At 41.4% G+C, this 12,248-nt stretch overlaps 1 protein-coding gene across 1 annotated transcript in view; it reads right to left on the reverse strand.

The window, feature by feature from the left end:
- The window catches only part of PREP (prolyl endopeptidase), a 136,677-nt gene that overhangs the window by 92,884 nt on the left and 31,545 nt on the right, over nt 1-12,248 (reverse strand). Inside the window, exon 6 of the mRNA XM_082668915.1 lies at nt 9,662-9,783. Within this exon, the coding sequence (XP_082525041.1) occupies nt 9,662-9,783 (122 nt within the window). The remainder of the gene's footprint in view (nt 1-9,661; nt 9,784-12,248) is intronic.

The following is a 12,248-nucleotide window of genomic DNA, read 5'->3' on the forward strand; positions in this document are numbered from 1 at the left end:
ACCCTCACAAACCCAGAAACCATCAAACACGAAATTTAGAGATAAGAAGCAACCAGAGCAAACCTCTGGGGAATCTACTCCCAAATAATGTTTTTATGAAATTTCTTCTGTTAATGCCTCATGTAGGTGTGACCGTGATCCATTCAGACCAGAGTCTGGGTCCAGCTGCACCGTGTTCACAAGAGGTCACTGGCTCCACCATCAGCTCATTGGAGGCTTTTTAAAAAAATATGAATTGACAAATAAGTGTGAAATAGAACATATGTTCTATGTTGACAGAACATAAATAATAAATATGTTGATAACAGTAATTTCTCTAGAGAATGGGATCTTTGTATGTTATTCTATTTATTTTTTTAATTTAATTTATTTATTTATTATTATGATTATTATTTTTTGGCCGTGTTGGGTCTTCGTTGCTGCACTCGGGCTTTCTCTAGTTGCGGTGAGCAGGGGCTACTCTTCATTGCAGTGTGCAGGCTTCTCATTGCGGTGGCTTCTCTTGTGGAGCACAGGCTCTAGGCTCACGGGCTTCAGTAGTTGTGGCACATGGGCTCAGTAGTTGTGGCTCACGGGCTCTAGAGCGCAGGCTCAGTAGTTGTGGCGCACAGGCTTAGTTGCCCTACGGCATGTGGGATCTTCCCGGACCAGGGCTTGAACCCATGTCCCCTGCATTGGCAGGTGGATTCTTAACCACTGCGCCACCAGGGAAGTCCCTCGTATGTTATTTTAAACAATAAATGTATTTATTATTACTAGCATAAAAATTTTAAAGTAGATGAATCTGGCTATTTTTAGTCTCAACACTATGTAGTAAAAACAGCTGGGCTTTCCAGCTGACCTGAATAAGCTAGCTTTTCTTCATGCATCTCATATTGAGAAAATTAACAGAAGATCACTTTATTAAAGTTTTAAATTCTCAACCATTTAACTATCTAAAAAGTTGTCTTTCAAAACGCTGCGACCCATAACTAATATTTACATACACATAGACTACGTGGACTTTCATCAAACTTATCCTTTTCAAAAGAAAAGCTCCTAAGCTGTTTTATGCTAGAGCTACTAGACTCCATGGTTACATGGTCTTGTGTTAACAACCAAAGCTTCACGAACATGAAATTCTTTAATATATATATTTTTTTCCACTTAGAATCCAACAAGAAGAGGGTGGATAAAGTCTCTTCGTAATTTGAAAGTACACGCACTTCTTCAAATCGAGGAAACTACTTTCTTTTATATATTATGACAAAATAATTCATTGTGTGTATAAAATAGTATACTAAAAAGCAGTGAGACTTAAAGTTGCCTGGGAAATTAACAAAAGGTGTGAAAATGGATTTTAATAGCTTTGAGAGTTAATCATTTTCCTCTCAGAGCAGGAAACTCTTATCAGTTTTATCTCACAGACTCTTGTGGATTCCTTTCATAATAGTTGTGAATCATGACAACATCTCTTTACTAAGTATGTTTCCAAAACATAATCTAGGAAAACTTTTAAATGTCAAACTAATCACCTACAGTGATGGCTTTTCACTTATGGGGCTCATTATGGATTTGTAATAAAAACAGGAGACAGTGTCAGCAGCAGAAGCACGGGATAGTCTAAGCAATACGACGTGCGCTGACATAAACGTTTCTAATAGGTAGTCCTTAAATCAGCTTTCCCAACACTGTGTGCTACTACAGCAGTGCGAGAGAAAGGACATCAACCCCAGTACTCTATGATGTGTTGCTTGGTATGCCAGAAACAGATATACCAGAAAATTCTAGGAAAAGAAAACCCATTCAAAGTAAAAGTAGTAACGGAGGTCTCGACATGCTATAGCCACTCTTGTTTCTCATGTACCTCATTGTTTCTCTGGCACATAAGCTCGGTTATTTCAGAATCGACTGTTTGTTTTCTTTTTTCCCCCACTGAGCAGTTAAGAGGGGTAGCTGAGAAAAGTGACTGACCAGCAAATCCAACTTCTACCACAAAACCAACCCTCTCCTATCAGGAGCTGTTTTATGAATTCAGAGCAGCGCTACCCGCAGCCTTGCTCACATCCAGGTCTTTAGTTCGGCTTCCTGACTCTCTGCCTTCCCCACCAGTCTCTGAGATGTCCCTGCGTGCCCATCAGCCTGATGGAGATCCTCACTTCATGCAGTGCTGGTGAAAGAGAGGACGTGGGCCGTGAGCCTTGGACACACACAGTCCAGGGAGGAGTCCCCCTGGGACTGATATAAGGACTGCCACTCCTGTGATGAACAGAAGGAATCAGCCTCCAGGAGCCAGTGAAAGTGCAGGACCCCCTGGGACAGCACAGTGAAGGGTCACCAATCAGAACACATGCTGGCAGCCTCAGGTTCAAGTACCGAAGTTAAGGTCAAGAGGACAACGGTGTCTTTAGAATGAAACACAAACTGAACGTGGTGGGAATTCTGTCATGGGCCCCCAAGCCTCTATGTATGACTTTAAAACGTTTATATAGGGCTTCCCTGGTGGCGCAGTGCTTGAGAGTCCGCCTGCTGATGCAGGGGACCCGGGTTCGTGCCCTGAGCCTGTGCTCCGCAACGGGAGAGGCCACAACAGTGAGAGGCCCGCGTACTGCAAAAAAAAAAAAAAAAAATTTCATATAAAATAGTTTACTACAGCCAAAACATCTTCCATCAGGGCCAGAGCCTGCCCATCTCTTCTCCTGAGTACCACCTGGCCCCAGCACGGTGGTGGACCCAAGGTAATAAGGGCTTCCAGGTATTTGGGGAGTAAACGCATGAACTGTGCTGACCAGGAAGAGGGCTGCTGAACAGTACTGCTCAAGCAGAAACCATCCAACAAGAAAGGGGCAGGTGAGGCAGAGTTTCCTGAGGAACATCTGACTTTACTACGTATGCTCTGTAAGGCAACGCTGGGCGCACCAGCATCTGTCTACAGGGTCTTTGTGTGTGTGAACCTCAGCAGGGGAAGGGGGAGTACAGATATTTACATTCTGAGTGCCCACCATGAGTCAAGCATTAGGTAACGTTAATACATATGAAATATACATAAATGTGTACAAGTTCATATATATATATATGTAATATACATAAATGTGTACACAAACACAGCTGACCCTAGAACAACTTGGGTCCACTTACACACAGATTTTTTTCAGTAGGAAATGCTACAGGTCCAGAGTTGCTTGAACCTGTGGATGTGGAATAGTGGATACGGAGGAACCGCGTATATAAAGGGATGTAAGTTATAAGCACCCCTAACCCCTGCATTGTTCAAGGGTCAGCTGTACATACATATTTTAATTACTAGGGAACACAGTGAACATATAAAGATGGCTTACGGGGATATGTGACACCTATTAAGATCAAGATTACCTTTGTACAATAAAATTAGGTTCTCAATGCAGGATTCAGCTAGATAATCACAAAGAGGCTGGGCATTTTCTTCTTAATCCTTTCTCAAGGGACTTGATACATTTTCAGAATCTACACTCTAGAGCACCCTCTGCTGGGAAAAGTGCCTCAACATGCTTGCTTTGTGGGGTTTTTTTTTCCTCCAAATGCTCTACAAGTCACCCGTGTCCCCTGCATCGGCAGGCGGACTCTCAACCACTGCGCCAACCAGGGAAGCCCTACAAGTCACTTTAAAATAGACTTTTTTTGTCCAAAAGAACCTTCTAAAACATGATTATTTCTATCCTCCCACAATCCTGCCCTCCATCTGAAACGTCACAGTCTATCTTACATAATAAGTGACATCACTGTGCCTCCAAGCCAGATGCCAGGTATGTGTTTCATGTTACCCCCAGGGGCACAGCAGCTGGAGGTGCAGGAGGGACCAAGGGCAGGAGGCCCTGGGCTGGCAGGTGAGGAGGGCAGTGGTGAACACTGCCTGCACGTCCAGGATGGAGCGACCCATGGACGTGGCTTCCCCTGGAACAAGAGGCACCAGGAAGGTAGCTGGACTCCAGTCATCTGGAAAGGAGCCTGCTGAAAAAGGATGGAAAAGGGGGTGCCAGAGAGGCATGAACCTCAGGGGAATCCTGCTGGGAGCAGAAGCTGTGAGCGGAAGGGAGGACGATGCAAAAGGTCAGCCAGAGAGTTTACTGTCCACATGAGGGAACGACAAAGTACACAGGTTCCCAGAATCGAGGGGATCTCACTGCAAAAGGATCACAAAGAGCTGGTACCTAGAAACCCCTCATGACCGCAAGCTGCCAGGAGACATGTGGACAAACAGCTCCGGATGAGCAAAAACCCTGTTCCCCTTCTCCAACTCCTCCCCCTGCACGGCCACTGTAGAAACTAAAACACGATGAATGGCTGAGGGGAGGGAACAGGCAATCTTGTCACTGCTCAGAATGGCCACTCCCCTGCCCCCGCCCCGTAAAACTTAAATTCTGACGTTTCAGTCTGACCATCCGTCGGTTGCCTCCTGCCCCTTTATATTCCCTCCTTCCTGTTCCCATCCCCCAATTCTCAAGCAACCACTGATCTGCTCCATGCCATTATAGACTACTTTGCATTTTCTAGAGTGTTACATAAATGGAATCAAATACTGTGTACTCTTTCTTTTCTAGCTTCTTTCACAGAGCATAATTACTCTGAGATTCATCCCTCTTGTTCAGTGTATCAAGAGTTCATTCCCATAGTGGTGCAGCCACTATGGAAAACAGCATGAAAGTTCCCCAGAAAAACTAAAAACAGAATTGCCTTATGATCCAGCAATCACACTCCTGGCCATATAGTCAGACAAAACTAGAATTTGAAAAGATACATGTACTCCAATGTTCGTAGCAGCACTATTTACAATAGCCAAGACATGGAAGCAACCTAAATGTCTGACAGATGAATGGATAAAGATGTGGTGTATATACACAATGTAATATTATTCAACCATAACAAAGAATGAAATAATGCCATTTGCAGCTACACGGATGGACCTAGTGATTATCCTACTAAGTGAAGTCAAAAAGAGAAAGACAAATACCATATGATATCACTTATATGTGGAATCTAAAACATGACACAAATGAAATTTTCTACAAAACAAAACCAGATTATAGACCTAGAGAACAGACTTGTGGCTGCCAAGGGGAAGGGAGGGTAGGGGAGGAATGGATTGGGAGTTTGGGATTAGCATATGCAAACTGTTATATATGTACATATAACTGAATCATTTTTGCTGTACACCAGAAAACTAACACAACATTGTAAATCAACTATACTTCAATAAAATAAACTTAAAAAAAATAGTTCATTCCTTTTTATTGCTGACTAGTATTCCATCATAGGGATGTACCACAGTTTATTCACTCATGCACTTGTTAATGGATACTTGGGGTGTGTCCAGTTTGGGGCTATCATGAACAAAGCCACTGTGACTACTCATGTCCAAGTCTAGGGAACAAACATTACCTACCCCACCTGCTAGTCCCCCACATGCTCACGAAACCTGAGCTGGGGAGAGGGAAGAAGTAAATTGGAGAGTTGATATTTTGTTTTGAGCTGCAATGGACCTTTAGTAACAGTTCAAACACTCTAAAGTGTCCAGAAAGCTATGGGTTCTGCTGGGTGGATGCTGTCCTAGGCCACAGTGGGGAAACTAAAGCTGCTTCGTGATAGTAACTTGACGGGCGGCTCAAGGCAAGAAGGACCTGTCCATGAAGGAAGGCAGGGGAGGTATCTGTGAAGGAAGGAGAGGAGTCACGAGGAGACAGCATCTAGGATATAAAGAGAAGTCCTCGGTGAACCTGGACTGCAGCAGCCAAAAGAGAGGAGGGCAGCGCACCAAAGAAATTCAGAGACATCCACTCACTCAGCCACACCCACAAAGCCCAACCCTCCAGGGCCTATGAGATGCTGTGATAAATCCTCCATCCACAGACTGAAAAAGGCGCTGAAGGAAACTTAGGTAAACAGACTTGGAGAGATGTGACTTGCCCAAGGTCACACAGACAGGACTAGAATTAAAATCTCCTGATTCGTGCTCCAGTACACCCCCATCACGATGGTGCTGGCCCTCCATTCAGAGACACTGCTGAGTGAGTGTATTCACGAAATACCAGATTCAAAATGACGATCCTAAAAGCCACCACTTGAAAAATAAAAGCAACAACTGCAGCACGTGCACTTGCTGTGCGGTTATGATCAGGACTACTGCTTTTCTCTAAGGTGTGGGTCACTAAATAAAGCCTGTTAGGAAACCGTCTGCTTCACTTCCAGTGAATGCTCTGAGCGCTCATTCGTACACCAGGCATGGGTGCTTCTGCTCCAGCCAGCTGACAGCCCACCAGCTTCTTGGACCCCATGGGCTTTATCACACTTCCTTGACAGGTACAAGAAACTCGTACATCACGACTTTTGGCATGACCTTGATTTTTCTGACTTGGAACTGAATCAATTTCAGGGCATACCTGAGGCTTCTGAAGGCTCAGAAATATAGCACCCGTGTTTAAGTGACAAAGTTGCTCTTCCACATAGCAAGAAGGTCCTCTCAACAGAACCTGCCCAACTAACCCTGGCCACTGGAAGGGTGATGTCTAACAAGACCCCCTAAGCAGCTGGAATACAGCTTAATGAAACCTATACCCAGTTTGTGTCTACTAAGCCTACTGGTTTGCTTACAGACTTCCTCTGCATAATTTGCTCATCAGGGCCCTGATCTAGTATAAAGTTCCTTAGGACTCACTGTACACATCCCATTAGCTTTTTTTTTTTTAACAACTTCATTTATTGCTTCTGTGCAATACAGATGCCATCTCTTCATTTACTGCCATTCTTTAAACGGTCATTCCTGCTGTTTTCGCACAACTTCTTACCTTTTGACAAGGGAGGCAGAATGCTGGAGGTTAACAAGATACAGGCTGTGGGTCTAACATACCCAGCAGGCAGTTCCAGCCATGGACCTGCAAGTTAGTCACCCTCACAGGTACTTTACTTTGTCCATGCAATAGAATGATCACCGCCCTACCACGGTTATGGTAAAGATATTAGACAAGTCACACAGAGTGAATATCTACTGAGTGAATGGTAAAAGGATCATCCAAACTATTTAAATTTGCTTTTCTTTTCAGTTGCCTAGTAGCAGAATTGAATATACATACATACATATATATATATATATATATATATATATATATATATATTTTTTTTTTTTTTTTTTTTGCGGTACGCAGGCCTCTCACTGTTGGGGCCTCTTCCGTTGCGGAGCACAGGCTCCAGACACGCAGGCTCAGCGGCCATGGCTCACAGGCCCAGCCGCTCCGCGGCACGTGGAATCTTCCCGGACCGGGGCACGAACCGGTGTCCCCTGCATCGGCAGGCGGACTCTCAACCACTGCGCCACCAGGGAAGCCCAGAATATACATATATTTTAAATGCATATAAGGTATGTTTCCACTGTATTTAAAAAAACTGGCGGCTTATAGCAGCATTATTCACAATAATGCTGTGGAAACACCCCAAGTGTCCATTGACGGATGACTGGATAAACTAAATGTATATGCACACAATGGAATATTATTCAATTTTTAAAAGGAAGGGAATTCTGACACATGGTACAACATGGAAATAAACCTTGAAGATGTTATGCTAAGTGAAATAGTCACAAAAGGACAAATACTATATAATGACATTTACATGAGGTACCTAGAACAGTCAAATACATAGAGACAGAAAGTAGAATGTGGTTACCAGGGACTGGGTGGAAGAGGGGATGCAGAGTTATCACTTAATGGGTTCAGAGCTTCAGTTTCTCAAGATGAAAAAAGTTCTGGAGACAGATGGGGGTGATGCTCGTACAATAATGTGAACGTACTTAATGCCACTGAACTCTACAAATGATTAAACTCATAAACTTTATGTTGACGATTAAAGGGGTAAGTTTTATGTTAGCTATATTTTACCATGATTTTAAGAAGTAAAAAGAAAAAAAAAAACTAGCTGTTTCAAGCAAACGCTAATGAAGAGATGTGAGCAACTAGTTGCATGTGTACTCTACTGCGAAGCTTGTTTTCTTCTGGACTAATGTGCTAAAGTACATCGGTTATTCCGGCACTCACTTTCAGTTGTATTTCATTTTATCGACCATATAATTTTACCTTGATTAAAACAGGTCTGCTGTAATGCTTCCCCATCAACATCTCTCCCCGCAAAAAGGTGAAAAGAAACACATGACCCAACATTACAAGATGTTTTTGGTAGCATATTTACCTCCCTAATTGCTTCACTCAGATGAAGGTAAAAATGTGTATTATTTTATAAATAAATACCTCCTATCTGCAGAATGCAGAAGCCTTGGGTATGAGAAGTTGGACTAAGAAGAAAACTTAGTAGAAACAATCTACAAATAAAGTCAGAAAAGCCATTAAAAACAAATGTGAGAAAACTGACAACAGTAACTACACAAGATACGCTTGTAGGGTGGGGAAGAAGTATGCAAAAAGGGCACAGTTTCAAACAGGCAATAATATGCAAGTCTTATAAATTCACTTTTAACATACTGCATTAAAGTCTGGCAAACCTCTTCTATTAAGGGCCAGAAAGTAAATATTTTCAGCTTTCAGGGCCTCCTTCTGTGGCAACTAGTCAAGTCTGCTCTGGCAACTTGAAAGCGGCCACAGACAAGTAAACAAATGGGCGTGGCTGTGCTCCAGCAAAACCCAATCTACAAAAGCAGGCAGCTGGCCAGACTTTGGCTGAGGGCAGTAGGCTGCCAACTGTGGTTCTAGAGAATCAAAATAAATACGGGGACAATGTGGAATAAGGTATAGTAACGCACGTGGACTAAAAAACCGTGGATTCATATTCTATCCCCCACTGAATCAGACCCATGCACAGAAGTTCAAATCTAAAATACCCCTTTCTTACCAAAGTTCTAATTGTATCCCCGAGAAGGGGTAAGAGGCTCAATGGGCTTCAAAGTTTCTAGTGGATTCCTCATTCCCACTAAAATGGGATGATACCCCACCTACATGAAAACATTCAGAATGCTTTTCTTTCTTAAAAAAAAAATATATATATATATATATATATATATATATACATCTTAGTACCCAGAAATGAGCTAACAAGAGTCCAATTCTTTCTCTAAGCACCTCTAAGTTATTTCACAGGCGATTCGCAAGATACAGAATAAAATCTGGGACAGTAACTACAAAGACATCACTTCAACAGAGGTTGGTTATTATCAAGACCCCTAAGGAATGTATGAACCACCTATGAGATGCATAAATATCCAAAGGGTACATATTTTAATGTAAAAACAAGAGAACAAGAGGCATGAAGAGCACAGTTGTGTAAAAAAGAAAAACACACACTCTCTCTCCCCCTACATTCTCACCTGTGTATACAAAGAAAAGTTTTGGAAGGAAACTCTCCTCACCTCTGAGAATCACGATTCCAAGTTTTGAAATGTTCATGTTTTACTTTACGTTATTTTGTACTTTTACCATTTTACCATAAGCATGTATTACTTTTAGTATTAAGATTTTTATGCTGAGATGACAGTTAAAAGATTTTTCACCTTCATTATTAAGAGTCCATTTGAGTACTGATATTTCTAACAAAAGAATGTTCACTCAAAGGACTTCCACCATCTGTAAAGATCACCACATAAGAATATTTATATACACAATCCAAGAGAGATGGTGTTTGTGGGTAAAATCTCACGGTAGAACGGTACCTCAGCTCCACCCATCCACTTAGGCTCATCAGGAAACTCAGCACACAAAATATCTTCTGACTGATCAGTCCCCAGTACATGGTAGCAGAGCTTTTGGTGGAGATTGGTGGATGTTTCTGTCCCTAAAGGAATTAAAAACGTACACTGAAATGCAGCTGACAATTTTAAGAAAATCTATCCCTCCCATACTGTACAATGCTAGAAATATTTAAAAATCTAAGTATCTGGTTGCGGGACTGTAGGATACAAGGTTAATATACAAAAGTTAATCACTTTCCTACATACTAACAATGAACAAGTGGAATTTGAAGTTAAAAACACAGTACCATTTACGTTAGCAGCCCCCAAAATGAAATACTTAGGTATAAATCTAATAAAATATGTATAAGGTCTATAGGAGAACTACAAAACTGATGAAAGAAATCAAAGAATAACTAAATAAATGGAAAGATATACTCAATATATTATGGACAGAAATACTCAATATTGTCAGGATGACAGTTCTTTTCAACTTAGTCTACAGATGCAATGCAATCCCAATCAAAATCCCAGCAAGTTATTTTGTGGATATGGACAAACTGATCCTAAAGTTTATGTGGAGAAGCAAAAAACCCAGAAGAGCCAACACAATACTGAAGGAAGAAAACAAAAGTGGACAACTGATACTACCTGACTTCAAGATTTATTATAAATAATCAAGACAGTGTGGTATTAGCAAAATAGACAAATGGATCAAGGGAACAGAGTAGAGAGCCCAGAAACAGACCCACATAAATACAGTCAACTGATCTTTGATAAAGGAACAAAGGCAATACGATGTAGAAAAGACAGTCTTTTCAACAAATGGTTCTGGAACAACTGGGCAACCCCATGCAAAAAATGAATCAAGACACAGACCTTATACACTTCACAAAAATTAACCCAAAATGGATCACAGACCTAAAAATGTAAATGCAATTATAAAACTCCTAGAAGATAACACAGGAGAAAATCTAGATGACCTTGGATTTGGTGATGACTTTTTAGATACAACACCGAAAGCATAACCCATGAAAGAAATAACGGATAAGCCAAACTTCATTACAATTAAACCCTTCGGCTCCACGAAAAGACACTGTCAAGAGAATGAAAAGACAAGCAAATATCTGATAAAGGACTGTTATCCAAAATATACAAAGAACTTTTAAAACTCAACAATAAGAAAATGAAGAACCCAATTAAAAACATGGGCCAGAGACCTTAACAGATCTTAACCTCACCGAAGAAGAAATACGAATGGAAAATAAGCATGTGAAAAGATGCCCCTCAGCATATGTCATCAAGGAACTGCAAATTAAAACAATGAGATACCACTACACACTTATTAGAATGGCCGAAACCCAGAACACTCAAAACACCAAATGCTGGCCAAGATGTGGAACAACAGGAACTCTCACTCATTGCTGGCGGGAATGCAAATGGTACAGCCACTTTGGAAGACAGTTTGGCAGGTTCTTACAAAACTAAACATACCGTTATGATATAGGAACTGTGCTCCTTGGTAGTATTTACCCAAATGAGTTGAAAACTGACATCCACACAAAAACCTGTACAACGGATGTTAACAGCAGCTTGATTCATAATTGCCAAAACTTGGAAGCAACCAAGATGTCCTTCAGAGGTGAATGGATAAACAAACGATAGTACATCTAGGCAACAGAATATTATTTAATGCTGAAATAATGCTTTTTAGTGTTTTTATCAAACCATAAAAACACATGGAAAAAGCTTAAATGCACATCACTAAGTGAAAGAAGCCAATCTGAAAGGCTATACACTGTATGATTCCAACTACATGACATTCTGGAAAAGGCAAAGCTATAGAGACAGTAAAAAAGGTCAGTGGTTGCCAGGGGCTGGCAGGAGAGGGAAGGATGTATAGGTGGAGCACAGGATTATTAAGGCAGTGAAAACACTCTATGATACTACAATGGTAGATATATATCATTATGTGTTTGCCCAAACCCATGGAATGTACGCCACCACGAGTGAACTCTAATGTAAACTGTGGATTTGGGGTGATTATGATGTGTCCGTGCAGGCTCATCTACTGTACCCTCTGATGGGGTTGCTGATAATGGGGCAGGCCATGCATGTGTGAGGGGCAGAGGGTATATGGGAAATCTTGGTACCTTATGCTCAGTTTTGCTGTGAACCTGAAACTGCTCTAAAAGATTAAATCTATTAAAAAAAAAAAAGAGAGTTAAGTATCAGTTGGGTATCACCCTGGAAATAACCACATATATTTGCTGATTTTGGAGGCTGATTTTCTTCAGGACAATGAAGAAAAAAAGGAAGATAATACCATAACATTAAAAAAAAAAAGCTTAACTTGGTGATTTTCCATGGGTTTTCCAGGAACACTGCTAACAGCACATAGCCAGAATTGCTTAGCCTCATTCGTAAGTCCTCCACCACACAACCTGAAAGGCTGTTGAGGTCTTCCGAACAAAAGGACAGCAAAATTACAGCTGGGAGAAGATGCTGGCTCTCTTAAATCAACCACCATTACTAATTATTACTATTTCTGCCAATGGAAATTAAGGCT

Source organism: Grampus griseus (genome assembly GCF_964374135.1).
Source record: "Grampus griseus genome assembly, chromosome: 13".
In the NCBI taxonomy this organism is placed as follows: domain Eukaryota; kingdom Metazoa; phylum Chordata; class Mammalia; order Artiodactyla; family Delphinidae; genus Grampus; species Grampus griseus.